The sequence below is a fragment of the Acomys minous genome (genome assembly GCF_964271855.1).
Source record: "Acomys minous genome assembly, chromosome: 18".
In the NCBI taxonomy this organism is placed as follows: Eukaryota; Metazoa; Chordata; class Mammalia; order Rodentia; family Muridae; genus Acomys; species Acomys minous.
In genome coordinates this window covers 20,987,822-21,010,332 of record NC_140501.1, presented here as the reverse complement: position 1 = coordinate 21,010,332, position 22,511 = coordinate 20,987,822, and the positions used below count along the sequence as shown (strand labels likewise).

At 41.1% G+C, this 22,511-nt stretch overlaps 1 protein-coding gene across 3 annotated transcripts in view; it reads right to left on the bottom strand.

Annotated features, from left to right (window-relative positions):
• Positions 1–592: 592 nt before the first annotated feature.
• TBC1D4 (TBC1 domain family member 4) overlaps positions 593–22,511 on the bottom strand; it is a 165,284-nt gene continuing 143,365 nt past the window's right edge. For all 3 annotated transcript variants that reach the window (XM_084768286.1, XM_084768287.1, XM_084768288.1), the window contains 8 exons: positions 21,987–22,196; positions 18,422–18,580; positions 17,683–17,841; positions 14,725–14,969; positions 12,216–12,375; positions 9,048–9,217; positions 7,505–7,681; positions 593–2,910 (listed from right to left, as the gene is read on the bottom strand). In XM_084768286.1, coding sequence (XP_084624412.1) covers positions 2,677–2,910; positions 7,505–7,681; positions 9,048–9,217; positions 12,216–12,375; positions 14,725–14,969; positions 17,683–17,841; positions 18,422–18,580; positions 21,987–22,196 — 1,514 coding nt within the window. In that variant the 3' untranslated portion in view covers positions 593–2,676. The remainder of the gene's footprint in view (positions 2,911–7,504; positions 7,682–9,047; positions 9,218–12,215; positions 12,376–14,724; positions 14,970–17,682; positions 17,842–18,421; positions 18,581–21,986; positions 22,197–22,511) is intronic.

Here is a 22,511-nt window from a genome sequence, read left to right as displayed (position 1 = left end):
AACGTACTTAAGGATAATTTAAAAGAAATATTTCATAGGAGTATATTCACATTGTATCCGTGAGTAAGTGCCTTATTTTTAACTATTTGGAAACAAACCTAATAGAAAAAAATTGGCAATTTTATATACTCTGTCTTAAAAAAAAAAAAAAGCACCTAAAAATAAAAGAGGCAGGGTTGAAGACACAGTTGAAGATAGAGTCCTTGCCTAGCATACATGAGGTCTTAGCTCCCATTCGGAGCACTGGGGGGGAAAGAGGAAAGAAATAAGGGGAGGTGTGTGGGAAGGAGGGCAGTACTGAGGGAGGAAGGAGGAAAGAGGTGCAATATAAGTCCAACAGTCCAGCCTTCCATTTCTTTCTACAGTAGAAAGCCTCTACTAGTAGAAGTCTCTAGTAGTAAAGGCTTCATTATCAAAAAAGTAGAAATTTGGTAACAACGTATTTCCACAATTGTCTTAAGTTATCTTTGTTGTCCTGACTTCAAGAGACTGTTGAACATTTTCAACCAACCCATGCAGGTTTTGTTTTAAAGTCTCTACACAAGAGTTTGTTGCCCAACCCACTCCCCCCCAAAAAATACAAATAACAAAGTTCAGGAAACGGCAGCAACCCATTTATTGGAAATGAACTAGACGTTACATGAACCCGATGAAGATGTAAAATGACAAAGCAAAACCAGCCTAACATTTTTTGAAATCACAAATGAGAAAGAAAAATCATTTTTCACGAGAAAACACTGTATCCATATTGTCTTAGTCACTGAATAGCAATAATACAACCCACGCAGCTGACTCTGAACATCCAGAACATAGTTTACTTTTAACGGAGTAACAGAAAGAAAATCTTTCCTTCCCCCCGCCTGAAGATCCCTCGGCCACCACCTGTGTATCACACCCACAAGACATCTCCCATCACCAGACAGTAACACTGGACTCTGCTTCATCCGGAGAATAGACCATGATGCTACAAATGAAGCCGTTTTCAGAAGATCCAAGCAACAGATCAACTAATGACCCTCAACCAAATGGAGAGTCGAGAATGAGCACTTCCTCAAATCTGGAAGTTTCATCAACTCTCCCAGCTAATAAGACCTTTTTGTTTTAGGAGAAAACTCCCTAGATTCAAGGACACTCTGATGCCCCAAGATGTGTAACATTCAGTTGGGGGACAGCCTAGATGGCTTGGCCATCTATGCATCAATGGCTTTGGAAATCTTTACACCTTAACTCTTGAGCACTGTAGTAAAATTCTGCCTCATGTATAACAAACCCTCTTTGAGGAAAATTACCCCCAATTTACCCATCTGCAAAAGACAAGGACTACAAAAGGCAATAACAATAAACACTGTTTGGAAAGGCAAAAGTTCTGCATTAATATTCTGAGGCACTATTGTAAAATCATCTCTGCTGTAGGGAGGAAAACTACTTCCCATGCATGCCCTCCGCATGCATGAACACTCTCTGATATGCTATCTGTATGTGGCATAAGCCAGGAGGCTAAATACAGAATTGTAGGTTTTAACTGGGCTAAAGACATTTCTCTTCCCTTCCAGTGTGCTTTACACAGTTTGTTCCTAGATATTTCACAGTTCTACATTTTTCACATGAAAGGAGAAAATGATTAAGAATGTGTTTGGTTATTGAGCAAAAATTAAAAAAAAAAACTCAACATGGTATATCATCTTTGGAAAAGCAATCCTAATTTTACTTCCCTATTCTAAACTGAAGGTCACAAGAACTACATGGAAGGCTCCCATAATTTTGTGAGAAAATAGCAAACTCTGTCACTTGGTAAATACAGCACCAAGCAACTGTTTACCACTGTAGAAGTCACTTAAATAAAAAGGCAGGAAAGCTTCTCTAGATAATTCAGGAGCTTAATTATATTTTTGAGGGCCAATATTTTCAGTTTGAATGTCAATGCTGGTCTAAGCTGCTAGAAAACTAGCAATATTCCTCTTCACCTTGAGGTGGGTGGACTCAGCCACAACGCCCTGCTTTCTTCCTTTGTGTATCTAAAGCAAAGCCTAACCAGACTCAAGATAAGTGAAGATTTGATGTGCTGGTTGTCACACAGCAGGCAGCGAAGAAGGGCCCCACCTTCGTAAGAGACTCACTGAGGTGAAACTAGTAGCCAGTCATGTTGCTAACATAGACACAGACACATAAAGCTATGGAAATGTGTCTGCCTGCCACGCTGAGAGAAACATGCTAGTCTTGGGGCGGAGGGAAGAATACATTCATTGTTTTTCAAGTATATTTCAATATACAAAGATGTTCTAGATTCATTTCACTAGAAAAACAAAAGGATTTCATGTGTGCCCAAGAGAAGTCTTATTTGAACTTCCCTTGGGTATGGATTTCATGAGGTTCTGATTGAAAAAGAAAAATTGCCCCAAATACATATCTACTGTTTGATTTGAAAGCATGAATCTTTATGTCCACCTATACATATTTATGTACATAGTTGGCAACAACCAGAAGAAAATACAGTCTGGATATCTGTGATGGCTTTCTTAGAGTGGCATGCTCTGAGGAGAGCTACATCGCCTACTGATGACCTCAACACCAGAAGTAGCTCTCCTACCAGCTTTCTGGTCAACGTCAGACCAGCAGTGCATGGGGGCCTCCTTCCAGGTATTGGAAGGAAGTTTTCTACTGAGGCCACTTCTGAAACTATGGCTTAGTTCCTGCCTTGGCTTTGTCATTAGTGGGGTGAGTTAGGTCTCTCAGCAGCAATTCACAGTTGGCCAGCGCATCTGCTGGGAGCAGCTTCCGGATTTGTTCCACTGTCTTTTGATAAGCCATTTTATCTTGTTCCAGTGTCCGGATTAAAGCCTTCATTTTGGTCTCTCTGGTCAAAAGAGTTTCTAGGTTGGATTCCAAAGCCTGGATTTTAGCATGAGCCACCTGTTTGTCAAGAAGAAGAAGAAAAAAAGCATTCTCCATATTAAAAATGTGAGGATTGTGGTTTTGTATTATAGTAGCATCCATGTCTTACATTTGTTGTCAGATAATTATATCACATTAGTTAACATAATATCATATAAATAAACACTGATAAAAATGCATTCATTTTTTTCAAGCATATTTCAGTATACAATGTCCTCTGAAATGGAGTTTTGTAGGGTTTTTGTTTGTTCATTTGGTTGGTTGGCTGTTGTTGTTTTGTTTTGTTTTTTCCGAGTGACCAATAATCCAAGTACTTGAAGCAGAAATGCAAGTCAGGGTCAGAGTACTTTTCTATCATTCAAAAGATCCTGGATTCAAATCCCAGGAACACATTAAATGTATATATACATACATGTGTATGTATATGTTTAATAGACATACGTGTACAGGCATACAATGTGCACACATTATACTCACATGATTTGTCTCCTCTCACTAATGACAGCAGCAATACAATACTATATCTTTGCCCCATGATCATCCCCCACACCCACTGGTATTCCCCTGTCCAGTCTGATTGAATGCAGAAGAAGGATGCTCTACTATTTGTGCTATGTGAGTTGGTTTTGATCATAGTTTTGGTAGATGTTAATCTAAGCAGCATGGAGCTGGCTCTGGCCAGGGCCTCCCTGATCCATCATAGTATTAGTGCACTGGTGAGGAAAAGCTCCTATGTACAAGAAGAATGCAAGTGATTGGTGGCTCTTAGCAGTCTTACTCTTTGATAACAATCCTCCCAGAAGAACAAAGTAGTGTTAGGGAAACTCCCTAATTTTTTCCATGGGCAGCACCTTCAACAAACTAAGAACCTCCCAATAGGTTTGACTTCTCCAGATATACTTCAAATGCCATTCATTCTACTGATTGGGAAACTTGATGACATCTATCTGGAACTGTCAACAGAAATTCTGTAGGAAGTAAGAGCCATCACCCATGGAAGACAGGTGCAAATGCCTTTCCCATGGGTGGGAAGTGAGAGGGCTAGGAGAGGGCTAGGGAAACCAAAAGAGGGGATCTCTGGGACAAGCTGGAGACCCGCTATGGGGTAGGCTCCTGGGAGGATATGGGGGTGACTCTAGCTGAGACTCCTACCAGAAGTGGATATGGAGACTGAAGTGACCGTTTCCCATAGCTAGGCAGGACTTTCAGTGGAGGAAGGGAGACACCAACCCACCCACAAAACCTTTACCCCCAAATTTACCTTGCCAACAAAGTTTGCAGGGATAAAGATGGAGCAGAGATTGAGGGAAGGGCCAAACAATGACTGGCCCAACTTGAGACCCACCCCATGGGAGAGAGCCAACCCCTGACACTATTAACGATACACTGCTATGCTTGCAGACAGGAGATCTGAGAGGCTCCACTCAGCAGCAGATCAAAACAGATGCTGAGATCCACGGCCAAACATTAGGTGGAGCTCTGAGAGTCTTGTGGGAGAGTTGGAAGAAGGGTAGAGGGACACGGAAGGAACAAGAACAAGAGAGTCAACTAACTGAGGACCATGGGGACTCACAGAGACTGAACCTCCAATCAAAGAGGATGCATAGACTAGACTTAGGGCCCTACACATATGGCATCTTGGTCTTCATGAGGGTCCCCTAGCAATTATAGTGGGGACTCTCTCTGACATGGATTCTGTTGCCTGTTTTTGGATCACTTTCCCTTAGCTGGGCTGCCTTGTTGAGCCTCAGTGGAAGAAGATGCTTCTAGTCCTGATAAACTTGATGTGCCAGGGCAGGTTGGTGGTGGGGGTGGGGAGATCTCCTTTTCTGAGGAGAAATGGAGAGGAAAAGGGGGGGGGGGGAAAGTGTAGAAGGGTGGGACAGGGAGGGGAGGAGGGAGAGGGCTGTGATAGGGATGTAAAGTGAATAAATCTTAAAAATTAACAAAAAGAAAATCCAGTAGAGCAACTGTTTTCTTTAATTGTGAATAAATCACATTTGCTTACTGTTTAATAGAAAAAATATTTTTTAAATTTTATTTTGTGTGTTTCTTTTCATTGACACACACACATCCCATTTAGATCATATCTACCCTCACTTCCCACCTACAACTTCTCTGGACCACACCCCCCACACACATTCCCTTCCCAACTTCACATCCTTTTTATTTTTTATTATTAATCTATTCATGTTATATCTAAATTGTTATCCCATCCCTTGTATCCTCCCATTCCTCCCTCCCTCCCACTTCCCCCCTACTCCCCTCCCTTATGTATGTGACTGAGGGGGACCGCCTCCCCTTGTATATGCTCAAAGAGTATCGAGTCTCTTCTTGGTGACCTGTTACCCTTCCTCTGAGTGCCACCAGGCCTCCCTATCGAGGGGATATGGTCAGAAATGGGGCCCCAGTGTTTGTATGAAAGTCAGACCTCACTCACTCACCACTCAACAGTGGAGAATGTCCTGTCATCGGCTAGGTCTGGGTAGGGGTTCGAAGTTTACTGCCTGTATTTTCCTTGGCTGGTGCCATAGTTTGAGCAGGAAGGACCCTAGGACCCAGATCCGCCCATCATAATGTTCTTCTTGTAGGTTTCCAGGGCCCTCTGGATCCTTCTATTTCCCCATTCTCCCCTGCTTCTCTCACCTAAAGTCCCAATAGGATGTCCTCCCCTCTGACCCACTTTCCTGGTAAGTAAAGTCTTTCATGGGACATGCCTCTTGGGCTAGTGTCTCGATATAAGTGAGCATATAGCATTTGTCTCTTTTTGCTTCCGGGTGAACTCACTCATTATGATAATTTCTAGTTCAATCTATTTGTCCACAAATTTTGGGAATTCCTTGTTTTTAATAGCGGAATAGTATTCCATAGTGTAAATGTACCAGTTTCTTTATCCATTCTTCTACTGAGGGACACTTAGGCTGTTTCCATGTTCTGGCTATTATGAATAAGGCTGCTATGAACATGGTTAAGCATATGTCCCTCCTTTTTATTTTCTAAACAGTTTTCTTATGCCCCAAAGCTAGGTAAGACAGAGTGAAGGCCTTTTGTCCCCTTGTACAGCTCAGTGTGAATCTATTTCCCTCCTAGCTGCTCTTCACAGAGGATTTCATAGAAACAGAGTTTGGGGGATTCCTAGGTTGGAGTGGCTGCAGCGTTGGGAAGAGGGAGCAGGAGTGTGGCTGAGAATAAAGGAGGCATTAGGAACTTGAGCTCTAACATGGAGTCCATCCTTCCCACAGAGTTCAACTCCTGCTGCTATATGGCGTTGGTGTGACTGTGTTCCCTACACCCAGGCACCTGTGTCAGAAAGTTGGTGCTGTTACACCTTGGTATAAGTGATGATGTTACAGGTTGGTGTCATCTTTCCAAGATTGCTGAGGAGCTTCCCCTTGAATGCCGTTAAGGGAATTTTCATAAGACCCTTCTCAGTTCTCTGAAGATGGTTGTTCCAAAAGAGAGAAACTGGCCTTTTCCTGGATCCTCCCTCATCACCTCTCCCTCTATTGCGAGCTCCCATCATGACATCATCTCCATGGGACGTAGCCAAGTGCTTTTGCTAGAGTGAGCGACATGCTGTTTCAGCCTCCAGAACTGTGAGGTAACTCTTTTCTCTGTAAGTGACCCAGCCTTGGGGACTGCAGAGACCAATGTCCATGCCCCCTTCCTTCCTCTGCTGACCACTTCTTAGCCCACAGAGCATGGAGCACCACCAGTGCACCTGTCATTCACACTACTTCAAGGGTCGGAATCTTACTTTACAGATTGTCCATTGCACTTTTGTCTCTTTATAAATTACAGTAAATCACCTGGGAATAAAGTAACCGTGAGTTCCTGAGTAGCCAGAGCATTTGTTATGCGTTCACTTTCAATTTACCCAGAAACACCTCCAGCCCTTTTCACCTCTGTTTGACTCTAGACAAACACCATGATCCCTAAGCAGATTTTCACACGTGTTTCCCTGGTTGTCTCTCTCTCTTCTTCTCCCACCCGAATCTGTCTTTGGCTCACACTGTTCTTTCAACCACGAGGCTCGAGTCCTTTTGAGATGTTTCTTTCCAAAGAGGGCCACACAAAAACTGTGTTCTTAGACAACAAAGAAAATCTGTTGTCTGCTAATCTCCACCTGCTCCCCTCCCCACCACGAGGCCTGACCTAATGCCAAGCTAACGGCCACTCTGCCACAGCTTCTGACTGAGGTGACCTCCTCCCTCACTGCTCAGCTCTCAGAGTCTAGGCCAAGATCACATAACCACATCTCCGACAACTCAGGCTTAATTCTTCCTTCCGTAAACTTGTCCAAATTAGATGGTGTCCAATAAGGTGAAACCCAATTCTGTTTTGAATTGCTGTTCTACTATTTCCCCCCCCCCTCTCTCTGTGTGTGTGTGTGTGTGTGTGTGTGTGTGTGTGTGTGTGTGTGTGTGTGTTTCGCCCAAGAGATACTTGAGCTCCTAAGTACATTTGTAGACCCCCATGCACATGAAACTAACGAGATACCTAGACCCTTGGTCCTCAGTGATTCAATCTACACACATATCACAACCACTCTGAACACTTCCAAGCGTACAGGGCTGCACATCGATCATTGTTAGGATCTTTGTCTCTGTACCTGGAGTTTTTCTAAGAGGTCCATGTTCTGCCTTTTCAACTGGTTGTTGGCTCTCTCCAGCTTCTCCAGACATTCGTTATCCTCACAGGCATAGGAAGATTCCAGAAGCTCATCCTGCAGCACGTGATATTCTACCTCATAGGCATGTAACTGTTTGGAAATATCCATCTCAAAAACCTGTTGAAGCATCATGGGTTGGTTAGTCTGGCCTTCAGTATCTACTACAGTAAGATACAAATGATGTATATCGGTAGACTTCATGTTTATTTCCCAGTATGAATGGGAACACTAAAACATACCAAACAGGGGATTAAGCCTGGCTATCCACACAAGGACACGTGAAAGACAGACTCAACTATTCAACACAATAGCACACAGCATATCTCTACAACTGAAACATCCTAAGAATCAGACCAAGTCTCAAGAATAAACTAATGTCCAAGATGACTATAGTCTAATAACTGTGTCCTGAAATGTAGAGTACCTCACCAACACTGTTGTTGAGCAATGATTATCTGTGTTGGCGATGATCACTGTTGGTTAGTAAGCAACGTTACATGGGAATATTTTGAATGTATGCATTAACTGGAATAGAAAGGTTTTAATAAATGGCTTTATTTACTTGTTATTCCTTGTAAGCCTCTCTCAAGATCAGTGACAGATTCCACAGTTAATTAATTCTAATCCTAGTAGTGAAGTGTGATTCAGGAAATTCCTCTATTAATTTCATTATTTTGGTTCTTTGGAGGGGGGTTAAGACAACATTTCTGATTTCAAATATCCAAAAAGCATAATATATAATGACTTGAAATTCATATAATTTATTTCAGACAGTAGTAGTTCATGGTAGTGCATTCCTGCAAGGCCAGCATGTTGGAGACAGAGTGGGAGAAAAACAAGTTCAATGGCAGCCATGGTTTCACCATGAGAACATGATTCAAAACAAATCAGAGAAGTTATTTCCAGAGAATTGACAAATGATAAAATATAAACAAAAGTCATAGTTGTTGACTTAAAGATTTTAATAACTAGGAACTACTGAGAACTATTTATATTATAATGGATATATAAGTTAGGTTTTGTGGTGCTAAGGATCAAATCTGGAGTTTTGTACAAACACTAAATCACTGAGCTACATCACCAGGGTGGCTTTGAACTTGAGGTTGCATGGCCTCAGCCTCCCAAGTAGCTGGGATCACAGGCCTGGCCTTTCTTATAAATCCTGAAAGAGTTAGTGACATTGAAAACCAATGAGCTTCATTTTATTTTCTGGTCATCTTGACTCTTCAAGTTACGACCTAGGTTTCAGAATTGATTTAAATAAAAGGGATTCCTGGTGGGTGGGCACATAGACATAATTTTTTTTTAATCTGCATAGGCAGATAGACAAAGTTACAATGCTGAAATCTCATACTTTTTCTAATTTCTAAGTAAAATGTGCCTGATAAGATTAAAGAAGACCTTGCTTAAAAAAACAGATGTTAGGCAAACTACATTTTTTATGTGGAAGCATTTAGTACATGTTGAACCATTTACATCATACCTGGGTAATAATTTTTTCCATTTCAGTGTTATTCATATCAGGTAATGTGCTTTTGAGAAATTCAACAATATTTTCAAAGTTTTCACACTCCATTATTAGTGCCTCCTGGCTGCTTAGTAAGCTGAGAGCAACCTTAAATATAACTTCAGTTCCTTGAAGAAAAATAATATCTGGAACGAGATAAAATTTTCACGATCAAAGTTGTGTATTTATTACTACAAAGAGCACATGCCTCGTTCTAAAAGCATTGGGTTTTATTACGGCAGTACAACTAGAAAACATGTAAAAGAAAACTGGTCAAAACCAGTTTTTATTTTTTAAAAACAAGTTTAATATGCTTGAAACAAAGGAACAGAGTTTTGTCTATTCTTCTTTCTTACTAGGGATATGGTTAACAGAAGAAAGGAGATGTTATATATCTGTCTAACTATATATTGTTTATAGTTTTGATGGTAAGTTTATGGATTCTAGATAGAGCTCAAACATTTATTCAACTAACATTTGGTTGTGTGGGATTTTTTTTTCACAACAGAGCGTAACAATAAATCAATATAGTAAACTATTCAAATTCTCTGAATCAAAAAGTAAAGGAGCCAGTTAATATGTAATTAAGTCTATATCCATGTAGGAAATTAAAGAAGAAAACTTTAGCATACATAAGGTCTGTGCAAGCTCAAGCCGGGCAAAATCCCATCCTTGAGGAATGTGGGCTAGGTACAAAAACCCTACCCATCGCTGGGGAGTCGCTGTTGGTAACTTATAGGAGAGGGAGAGTCAGGGTTCTTTGAGTCTGTGACTCCTGGGAAGTAGCCCAGTCTCCAGGGTCACCCAAGAGTATCTGGGCAGCACAAATTGACTTGCTGGGCTTAAAAAAAAAAAAAAAAAAAAAAAAAGAACGAGAGAAACAGAGAGAGGGAATACAAAGTTGCATAAGTAGGGAAGTGGGGTTGACTCTGGAAAAGGATGGGGGGGCAATGAATATGATCAAAACTCATTGTATGAGATTCTCAAAGAAGTAACAGAAGTGTACACACACACATACACACACACACACACACACACACACACACACACACCCTAAACCAGATGAGAGATAAGAAAGCCATCCTAACTCTAAGATCAGATGGACTACATCACAAGCACGCAACCATTCTGAAACACAGGCAAGTAGTTTTGTTTGAAGAATTGTCAGACTACTAGGGAAAGGACACTGATGTCGTGAACCCTGACATTAAAGCCAGTGAAAGAAACCTTACTTGTCTTGTACGCAAACTCAACTAAAATGATTTTAAAGAGACAAACAGCAAGAATCCAGAGTGCTCATGAAACCCTCACTGGACAGAAGTGCTGTGTATCCAATAAGCAAGAGACCCAGGACAGCTAGCTTACACAGCGCAACTGGAAGTCACATTTCAGTTCAGACGTATATTATGCCTCCCATTACGGTCGCCGAGCTCAAAATTCAAATGTCTCCTAACAGTTTTTCTATTAGTTATCATCTCTCATCTTTTCTCTGAGTTTTATACTAATGCATCTTAAAAACAAAAACAAAAAAAAAATGCTTTGATGACTTAAAATTAGAGTCTTAAAATTAGAGATGACTTAAAATTTAAAATTTGACCAAAAAAAAAAAATCAAAGCTTCAAATTAGCACAGCAGTACATAAATACTGAGTTCCCCACCATGGCCTTTAGGCAGATGTGCAGAACCCAGCAGCTGTGGGAGCCCTCTTGGCTACTGAGGTCCCAGGCAACATCACTGAGCACATTTCTACTAAGCAATAGTTGCCAGTGTCTCTTTTTCCTTTTCTGTTTTAAGATGTTGTCTAAAGGTCAGTTTTATGTTACCTTGACACAAGCTACAGCCATTAGGGAGGAGGGAAGGTCATCTGAGAATGCCTCCGTGAGATGGCCTGTAGGAAAATCTGTAGTACATTTTCCTATGACTGATGGTTTATGTGGGAGGGTCCATCTCACAGTGGATGGTGCTACCGCTGGGGCTGGTGGTCCTGGGTGTTAGAAGGAAGCGAGCTACGTAAGCCATGAGGAGCTAACCAGTAATCAATGCTTTCCTCTGCCCCTCCTCATGCCTCAAGTTCCTGCCTTGACTTCTCTTGGCAACAGATTGTAGCATGTAATGGTAAGCTGAAATCAACCCTTTCCTCCCCAAGTTGCCTTTGGCCATGGTGTTTTACCACAGCAACAGAAACCATAACTAAGACAGATGGGGATTTATTACATAGCTCTCACAGGCTCAAGCTCATAATCCTCCTGTCTCAGCTTCTCAAAGTGCTCAGGTTACAGGTGTACACAGCCACACTCAGCCTTATGTTTTGCTTTTTAAAGGATACCTTGATGAACCCAATTAAGACTTACAAGGGAGCCAGGTGTGATGGTGCATGCCTGTAATCCCAGCACTCTTTGGAGGCAGAGGCAAGCAGACCTCTGTGAGTTCAAGGCCAGCCTGGTCTATAGAGTCCAGGACTGCCAAGGCTACATAGAGAAACCCTGTCTTGAAACGAACAAACAAAAATCCCATGTAATAATATAAATGTATATGTAAAAAAAAATTTTAATTAATAAAAAAAAGCAGAAAAATAAAACAAAAGACTTATAAGGGCGCCAGAGGTTGCACAAACCACACCATATTCTTATATTTTTTTCCCCCAGTGCCAACACTGTGGTCAGAGCAAAGTAGGTACTCAACAATGTCAATAGGGTGATTTTTCTCTTAGCTATACTCTTAAGGATTGGCTATGGCTCCTTCCAAAGCATGAGAGTTAACCAAGTAAGCAATGAGACAGGAACAAAAGCAAGACAGAAATGCCATGAGAACAGCACCCACAATAGCACAGCAGCTGTGTTCCTTTTTCTGTATTTTGATTAAAAGTTGAAGAAGATGATGAGAGAAAGAGGGGAGAAAACATAAAGATAAAAACCTAGAAAGCTACAAAGAGTCTGTCCCTAATCCAGATTGGAAAACTGTGTTCTCTGGGTTTCCCACGCAAATAAACAGAGGCAGCTCATAGGAGCCCAGTTCTTTCCCACTGCATTTGAATTATACTTAGTATTCTCCTAGCCCTAAGGGAACTTCATTGGCAGTGAACTGAGGAGGGAGGGGGCGGGTAGACAGACAACAGCATCCCTCTTGAACACAGGCATCGCTTACCAAAAACTCTGGCTACAAATCCTAAGGGGAACTGAGAGGCAAAGAGTGTGAGAAACCAGGGTGCAGCATACAGACTGGGGCTGATCTCATTTTCCTCGAGATGATTGTAGAGTTCTCGGTGGTAGTCGTGAAGGAGTCTGGACAGCTGGTACATCTGGATCTGCAGTTCACATAGAGAAGAAAAATAAAAGTTGAAGTGATCTGCTTGGGTATAACCTTTTGAACTTTTGGTGATTCACACAGATTTAGTAAAAATAACATGTCTTCATTTTTATGGCTAACATTAAAGATGATGTTCAAATCCAAGGTCACTACATTTAGAACATAATTCATGTCAGTGTACATTCAACCTAAGTCTCATGAACAAAGGTTTCCACTATGTGTTTGGTATGGTGTACACACATGGAAAGAGCATCATTTTTCCCATAGAAAGGAATTGCTTGTGAATCTAACAAATTTCCAATATTGCCTCATATTAAAAAAAAAATAGCATAAATTAATAAAAATGCAAGCCAATAACCAATTATGTTGTAAATTCAAGAACTGTTTCCAAAGTAGAAACAAAACACGAGACAATTCCTTTTGGAAAACGAATCACAAAGAGCTGTACACAAACACTGCAGACTCTGTCCGAGCCGTATCTACAACACAAATCTTGGAAACTAAGAGGAAGGAACCGGGGCCACAGGAAGTCATGGTTATAAAATGAGCCGCTTGGCAGGAGGCAAACACAAAAAGAGGTTTTGTAGTAAGATTATTATCTCAGTAAGCTATGTCAGAAAAGAAATCATACATTTCCCTGAGGCCAGCTCCGGTTTAGAAACTAGACAGAGTGGGCAGTCATCAACCCAACAACTAGTATTTTGCTAAGCTCAAAAACAAGTCTAAAAACAAAACAAAACTGGTCTAACTAGCAGAGTAACAACAGGAAAGCATGTTGATAAAGATGTTCTGTTCTTGCTCAGTTGTGACCACAATGAAGACACAAACATTTGCCCTTCACCGTTTTCAGGAACCTTATCTCCTGCACTCTATGTTCTAAACCTAGGATAAGAGATCCTGCCTCCATTGAAGTATATTTGGGCAGATACAGAAATTCAAGGTGTCTACAAAGGAAGTGTTAATAACAATACCGCATTTTCAAAAAAAAATCCACATCATTCTTCCAATCTGCAGTGCATTTAACATGGCAAAGCTGCAGATGGGAGAGACACAAGGACGGTGGATGGTAGAAGAGAGACAGGGCCACACAAGACTTCTGAGAAAAGGTAGAAGGCTTCAACATCCAACCAAGGCATCAGCAGAGACAGAGTCTGATGAGACAGACATACTGAAGCAAAGAAGACATCAGCCCCTTGATCACAGCTAAAGTCTTCGAAGGAGAGCCCATAGTGGCCAGACTTGAGAGGAAGCAAGAAGTCAGGCATCCTCTCAGGGAAGCCAAGCTCATGGTGTAGGTACCAACAGGTACCAGTGCCATCCTCGGAACTCTTAGGGAGCAAACCTTCCTGGCTTCCTGCTCCAGACAGTGGAAAGGTGTTATGTGTCACGTCCTGAAGTACAGAGCTCAGCACTCCTACACTAGCATCCCTAGTGTCACAGCTGGGAGAAAGGCCACCAGGGAAAACGAAGTTACATTTGCATTTCCGAAATTAGAAAGAGTATCTTTAGTAATCATAATGATCACTTCTCTAGTTGTCTTTGAGAATTTCAGGCATAGTGCACTATCTACATCATTTCAATTGTCCCATTTCTTCCTCCAACTTGGATTCATGCCTCGTCTATGGTTATTATTGTCACACACACACACACACACACACACACACACACACACACCACTGAGTCCATTTAATGCTGCTCTATATACACGTGTTTTGAAATTATCACTTGGGACTCTTTCATGATGTCCACTGAATCATAGTGATTATTAATATATAAATTCAATTCACCTATACTTATACTGTGTCAAGTTTTCTTTAGGAATATTTAGTGAGGAAAAAAATCATCTTTTAAAATATATAAATAAATCTTTCTGCCTGAGGACCAAAATCAAACACTGTTAATGTACAGTTTCTACTCTGTGAAACTCCAACAACAAAGAAACTGTTTTCTGGAAGTCAGGATTGTTTAATTCCTTAGAATGATACTAGTGTTTCCTCTCTGATATAAAGTATAGGTAAACGGTTTAAAGAAAACATCATTTAACCTGTTAAATATATCTATACAGTTGCCAAATAGGAATTGAATTGCTATAGTTATAGACCTCGGTGAGCACGCACTTGCTCTGTATGCCTTCCTAAGCACATGGGTGTTTAGCAAATTGTCCCCAAAACAATGACTAACATGTACCCATGTATTTGTCCAAGTTCTAAAACAAGGAGGCTAAATTTCTTTTTTTTTGGGGGGGGTGTTAAATTTCTTGAACTCTGAACTGTGATTCAGAAATGGCTGCTACTGAGACTTCTAATGAGAGCCTCCTGCCCAGCGGACTCAAGAGCCACTGTCTTACCTGAAGTGACATCATATCCGGTCGGTACTGCTTGCGGAAGCCCAGGTCGTACATGAGGAACTTCAGCATTTCAAAGGCTTGCTCTTCACTCATGTGCAGAAGCAGGACTCCAGCCACAAAGCTGATCCCCTGACAGTAGCCCACCTCTTTGTCCAGCAAGGAGTAGGCTTTCAGCAGGTTGAAGAGTGACAGCTGGCCCGCCCCAAGCTGCACTGAAAAGTAAGGGTGAGTGGGAAATGTCCGCCCTGTGAGGGAAAGAAGAACCGTGCTTAGAAATCAGGGAGGAAACCCAGGGCAGTGACCCCTAGGACAGTCCAGCAGGCTGCCAACCTGGGAGTCGCTGGGAATGCTCATCTTGTCCTCATCCGTCCAGCACCGCCCCTCCTCCTCCCTGGCGACACTTCTCTCCTTTCCTCCTGTTTCACCTGTGTGCCAGAGTATCACCTCTTTTCTGCACACATGATGCAGAGGCATCATCATTTTATGCTAAGCAGAATTGTTGTCTACCAAAGTAATAAATACCACTGAACAGAAACCTGTCGTCACTAGCATATCCAAAACAGACTACAGAGCTGAACTCAGCTTTGTCTTTGAGTTCAGATCAAGGCAAAGACAAAAGTCATAGAAAGACCACCTTCTAACCACACCCAAATTCGACAAGGCGTCGTTATTTAAGGCAATCTTGGTAATCTATGGCCAGGTTTACTTTTTATTTTGTTTGCTCCTTTGTATTATGACACTGGAGGAATTTTTGTTTGTTTGTTTTATTTTGCTTTACACTGAGTCTATCACTTAGGAAATCTGCTTTTATAGGTAAACTTTATCTGTTTCCATAAACCATGTAGACTCTTTTAAAAAAATATACAACGTGTGTGTGTGTGTGTGTGTGTGTGTGTGTGTGTGTGTACACATATATCCACTTATATGTCCAAGGAAAATAAGGATAGTAAAAGTTCAGGATGATTTTAAGTAAACTTATACCTAAAATTTGCCTCTGGGTAGAAAATTACCATGAGGAAACCGACAAGTAAACAAACTGAATCCTCCATCTCAAAGAGCTGGTGCTCCATACTAAGGCAAGCAGCTCTGCCTCAGCAAAGTTGTTTACACTAGCTTGGGACTTTCCTTGAGCCACCAGAAAATGAAGGGGATGCGTGTGTCCTTGGGAAATGATTACTCCAGGCAATCAGAATTTGCAAGAGTGTAACATTTTGCAATGTTTTCTACCACATATGCTCAAAAGTATTTTTTGTTTTCCTTTTTTTTTTTTTTTCCAGGAACTGATAAGATTATTTCTGCAGAGTAAGGAGAAATGAGAGGAAACACATACACAAAAAAGGCTGGAGGGACACAGATGGCCACTAGCAGAGACAAATAGGCAATTTTTAAAATTAGTGTTTGAATTTTTCCCTTAAATCTTTTTCTAGGAGAAAGTTATATATAACGTGTATATAACTTGATTCTGGCCCTGTTTTGTCTGACAGTCTTTTTCTGTAGCCTTACCTCTCCGCATCCCTGTCACCAGGGACATCTACACTGACTCCAGCGGCAACACCTCAATCTTTGGTCTCACCTATTTACCAACACAGTTCTCCAGCTCTGCACCGGGCCAAGCCTAGTCCTCAGATAACAGAGGAATAAACTCAGGGGCAAAGAAGCCTTCTGACAACCACAGTCAGAGCGACAATTAGGACAAGGATGCCGGTATCCAGTTTCTCTACAGAATTTCCATTTTAATTCTTTAGAATTAATAGATCAAAATGTATCTATTGAACTAAGCCCACTTCCAAGAAAAGTTGTTTTTCAGTGAAAGGAACTGAGGTAAACACTAGTTTTTAGCCAGCGATTTTTTTTCATACACCTAATATAAACTGACCCTAAATATAAAGTACCCCTGTTTACCCTCATGGACTCAAATAACGTATCTGGCCACTTGGTATCTATCAGCTTTCAGAAGAATGGATGAAATATGTAAATACCAACATGAACTATTTAGATACTTTAAATGGTAAATGTACATGTGATAGTGTGCTTTAGAGAGGAAAATAATTGTTTTAATCATACTATTTGGGGGCTGGGGATGTGTCTCAGTTAACAGAGTGCTTGCCTAGCATAAACAAGGCCTAGTTTCCATCTCTAGCACCATACTAACCAGACATAGTGGTATAAGTCTACAATTGCAGCTTCAAAGAGAAGGGACAGATGAACAAAAAGTAATTTTTGACTACCTAGTGAATGCAAAGTTGTCCAATACCTTATCTCAAAAAGTAAAACAGAGAATCATACTGATTTTATTTTTATATTAAATCCAGCATTTAAAAGACTGCCTTATGATGTTGTCACTGGGAACCCCTCCAGAGATTCGAAGTACCCATCTGTCCACACAACGTTAATACAGTGAATCTGGTACCCAGCCTATAGGGATGGATTAGCCATTTCTACAGCTTAAGCACCTGCTGGATTCCTTCTCTTCCTTGGAGGTCCTAGAGAGTGGCCTCTTCCCTCTTCCTCATAAGGGACATGATCAGGCCACCTGTCCAATCAGGGCTACTTGCTTTTTGGTTTGCTGTTATCTAGCCATCCCTGAGTTTCTACTTGGGTGGCTATGGAATGACTTTTTACAGTGGTTGCTAAGAGCTTGTATTCAGCAATGTCAGAAAATTTGCAAAGACCCCCATTAAGTATTTCTATACTCTTTTAATTTGTTTCAAAGTCAGCTCTGGTCACGGCAGAGTTTCCTGGCTGAGGAGACGCGCGCGCGCGCGCACACACACACACACACACACACACACACACACACGTATGCACGCACGCACGCACATGCACACGCAAACACACATACAAGTAAAAGTCAGTTGTTCAAAATTCAGTAACTCCCATAATATGGCCTTCATCAATGCCAACTGAACAACCAACACTAAGATGCCTTTTGCTTTCATAAATGACTGACAGACATACCCAAATCCACAAGGATGGCGTGCTGCTGAGCGGTGAGCTGCTTCAGCAGTTCCTTATAAGAAGTGTCTGGAGGCTGGTGTTTGTTGGGCAATCTGTGTCTCAGGCGGTATTGTAATGCTAGAAATTGCCAAATTTCCCCTCGCCGACTTTTAGGGACCCCTACAATCCAAGAGATGCAAAAGTCAATTTTGAGTTTGGAAATAAAGCCATTACGTCACAGGAGATATGCCACATCACAGTGAAAGCCACACCTCTCCTTGTTATATGTCACCCTCGGCTCAAGGTACTAACAAGAGCATATTTTGACAAGTTTCACCTATAGTCCCATTATTATATGTAAGTAAGTTATATATAAATAAATATATATAAATAGGTATTTCTGATCTAATGATGACAATGAGTCAATACATGCACTATTTTTTATGGCAACAATTAAAAAATTTATCCCAAGGCATGCATCTCTTCCCCAGTAGGCAAGAATGCCAAGCAGCAGACTAGTTTCAATAAGTATGAGAAGTAACAGAATAAAGTCTGCAGCCTTAATGGGAAGAGCATCATCCATTTCTATGGATCCTATTAGCAAGCAATTGGTAGGGACAAACCCATGCATCCACACAGCACTCACTTTAATTTCCTTTGTCTATAAGCAAGTTACAGAACAATACTGTGTTTCTACTTCATAAGTCAGAACCATCTGCCCAGCTTTCCTTAAATAAAAGCTTATGAAAATGGTGACTACCTTCTTTAAGGGACGTGTGGATGTCTTCCATGTCGCATCTGATTTTAGTTCTGCAATTTAACAACTTCTTGTCCCATGTTATTAAGACTTCCTTCTGACATGTGCCAACTTCTTCATAGTCTAACTTAACCTTTCGAGACTGGAGTTCATCTCTTCTTGCTTGAAAAAAAAAAAAGAGAGAAGGAAAGAAAAGGAATCAAAACCAGCCTGTTGTTAAAACCCAGCAGTATTAACTATTGTATGCATTATTAAAATATACCTAATTACTTTTAGAAGTCAACCACTGACATTTACTCTCGAGAAAATTTTGAGCAAATGGGGCTGGGGAGATGGCTCAGTGGTTAAGGGGACTCAAGTTCTGGAACGAAGGACCAGCACCCACATGCTAGCTAACAGCCATCTGTAATTCCAGAGGATCCAATACCCTGTTAGAGCCTACACAGACCCTGCATGCAGGCGATGCACAGACAGACATGCAGGCCAAACACCATGTACATAAAAATAAGGAAAATCTTTTTACATTTTTTTGAGGAAAATATGGGAAGTTTTTAAATGTTAAGTTATTCCTATGAGAAAGTACATACAATAACTAAGAACATTTTACTATTTTATACTTCGTAATTTTGCTAAGTATAAAATACAAACTGGGGTTAAAAAGATAGCTCTCTCTGTCAAGACATTTGCCACCAAGCCTGAATGTGACCTGGGCACCCACATAGTGAAAGAAGAGAATTAGATTTTCAGAGTTGTCCTCCGTAGTCATGCCATGACATGAACACAGCACAAACATATATGTGCATGTGTGTATGTGTGTGTGTATATATATATATACACATACATATTTCCTGTATAAAATAAATGGAGGCAACCCCTCACATATTAACCTTAATCTGAAAACTATTTTACCTTGAGAGTATCATGCATCCCTCTTACTATTTGAAGAGTTAGTCACACTCTCCTTAATACTAGCTTATGTTTTCCTGTACTCATTTTTAATAATGTTTTGTTTGTTTGCGGTGCTGGGGATTGAGCATGAGGCCCTGTGCAGGCTAAGCACATGTCCTACAGTGAGCTATGTACCCAAACCTCTATTCTTAATAACCGTACAATAGAACATTCATTTTATTAGGGTCATTCCATGTTTTAAACGACGCAGAATTATCTCTTACTTGGTGATCTAAAAAACACAAGCCCAGACTCTATAAAGGAAATGCCAACAAAAGCACCCACTGTCTTGACCTGGCTTTATGTTAAATAACTGAATCCAAAAGGGAAAAGACCCAGACACAGGTGTGCACATCTCCTCTTCCTTCTGGTCTCTTCAGAGAAAGCGGAGTGGTCTCCACTTTTGGAAGCTCTCGGTTCTCCACTGAGCAGCTTACCTTCTGAAACACAAATCTCCGTCAAGTATCCAAAGTCCTCGACAGCACAAAAACAGTAGCAGGGTGAATGTTACTCTTTACTTAATGCAGTTGAAACCATCCCAGAGAAGGAAATTATCTTAAACCACACTTATTCTTCAAGCAGGGCAGTAAAGCTTCCCATTTAAAAATCTGGACACACCCAAAAGACAAATCGACCATAAAAATACTCCTCCTGGATTCCACTAGGTGGCTTTCTAGGGCAGGTCAGCTTTGCTTCTGGATATTTGCTGGGTGCGTGTCTGGGATAACCCAATTGTTTCACAGAAGGAGGTCTGCCAAAGCAAACGGTAACCACAGCCCTACTACATCACTAGCAACAGTGTGTTTCCTGGGGAACTAAGCATACTTCCTTAGCTATTTTTCCTACCGCCTCCTCTGTCACTGTGCATCCCAAATCATCTTCAGAGCCTGCGATATGCTAGCCACAGTGCCTGAGGACACAACGGTAAGAATACTAATCTCTTGGCTGTTTAAGTGTGAGGAGGCTTTGAGAAATGACTGTCATCAGACTTGAGTGTTCTCTGTTCTGCTCAGGGTCCACAGTCAGCATGAAGGCGATAACACCTTTTGCAAGTTTTATCGCCATCTCTGCCCTGCCCCTGTGAAATTATATAGTGTAGCTGACCTCAGAGTAGACGTGGACTCACTTCTATTAAGACACTCGGTCTGCCCATACGAACACACAGTTCAGAACTACTGTAGCATACTCCAAAGGGTGAGCGTTCTACGGTAGGCCTGTGTTCTAGAACTTGTTGTCCCCCTTACGTGCTACCATGTTAACTCCTTTGTGGCCCTGCCCCAGTTACTAACGGGTCTGTAGAATGAAGCTGTCCACTCAAATAAACCATGATTCTAAGGCTATTTGTACACATTCTCAATTGAAGTACACTTCATGCGGTAGACATTTAAAAGAACACTAATCACCTTTTTTTGCCAACCACTTTTTTATGTCGAGGATATTCAACGTAAAACCAACTGCTGAAAGTATGATTTCCTGTCCTACTGAAATCTTTGAGAGCTGCAGAGGTGTACCATGGTCATACAAACTCGTAAAGCTACCCAAATGACAGCTGATCGAGTTTTTAATTTTGCAGAAAAGATTTATTTCTCATAGCTGTTTAGCAATTCATGTACTTTTTATTCTGATGAGAAAATAACAATAAAAATAAACTATGTGCTTACACACTAAATAAATGGTATTAAAAATAAATAAATAGATAGATAGATAAACAAATAACTGCACTGCACTGAGGTACAGTAGCAAGGATGCTATGGCAGAAAATAAACTCAGAAAGTGAACACCTACATTTTAGAAACTGTCTTTTGGACAACAACACAATAAAAGTGAAGGGGAGAGAAAAAACTTTGTACAAACGTCAAAAATCTGAGGAGTCTAGAGCCCACTAAAGCTACTTATTCATTTCACAGACGGCAAAACAAACCTTTTAGGTGAAACAATTTGGCCAAAATAGTGGCATTTGAGTATTTTTTGGGTTTGGGTGCTGTCTGAGACCTTTATATATGGATCTATTAGAACTGAGACAAATAACATTATTCTCTCACGGGGCTGAAAAACACATTCTGAGGCACTTAGCATACATAAACTTAGCAGTTGAGTGCCACTAACAGCACACCAACTCTTACGAATACTGGGTTATAAACTTAGTGTTTTGAAAATGATCTTAATGTGAAATTTATAAAAACCTTAATAAAACCTAGGAACTTTGATTTGTCATTTAATTGTCATTTAACTGACAATAGTTAAACTGGATAAAATGCAAACCAATTTGCTTGAAACATGCACACTTCTCTTAGAATGAATAAATATACCTGGAAGTTGACAGATCTTATTCAACAAGAAAAGATTTTGCTTTCTCCTGTCCCACAGTTTTTCTTAAGTGCTGTGCAATATTATTAAATGGTCTTTCCAAATGTAAGTAAAACAACCCTAATGACACAAGGATCCCACGGATTGACCCAAGAGGCTACTCATATTTCAACTCTATCATACAAAAAGGCAAATATCTTAAACCCATCTTTCCCAAGCCTTCATAACGATAACGAACCAATCTTCAAACAGAGTGTGTAGCCCCCTGCGAATCAGCGCACAGGAAGCCCTCAGCCCTGTGTGAATAGCTAACCTTCCAGTTTCTGGTTCTCTTTCTCCATTCGAAGCAACAGGATTTGCTGGTGGATAGCTTTTTTCCACAGGCTCTTTAGTTCCTTTGACTTCTTTTTCTCTTCGGCTTTTTCTGTGTCCTCATCACCAGACAGGAATATAACGAGAGGCTCTTCCTCCATGGTGGGGGTGAGAGGGGACAGCGGGAGCAGTTCAGTCCTGTCAAGCCCATCTGCAGAAAAGAAGACAGTGAGAGGCATCCCTCAGTGGTCACCACACTGGGGGAACCTTCCCCGCAGAACGCACGCTGCACAGCACAAGCTTCCACGCGTAAAGGTGCTCACACTACTGCTTGCCTAGTAGCTCTGAATTACTGGAACTCGAGACTTGAGTAAATTCAGACTGAATTCCCCTTCCAGATTTCCCTCTTGCAGTGAAACAAAAACATCAGGCCACCACTTCTTCTTTCCACCCAGAAAGACATATGAGCAAGTGGCTACAAAACTAACTGGCCTCTCCACGGAGGCTGACACTTCTGCAATTCGCC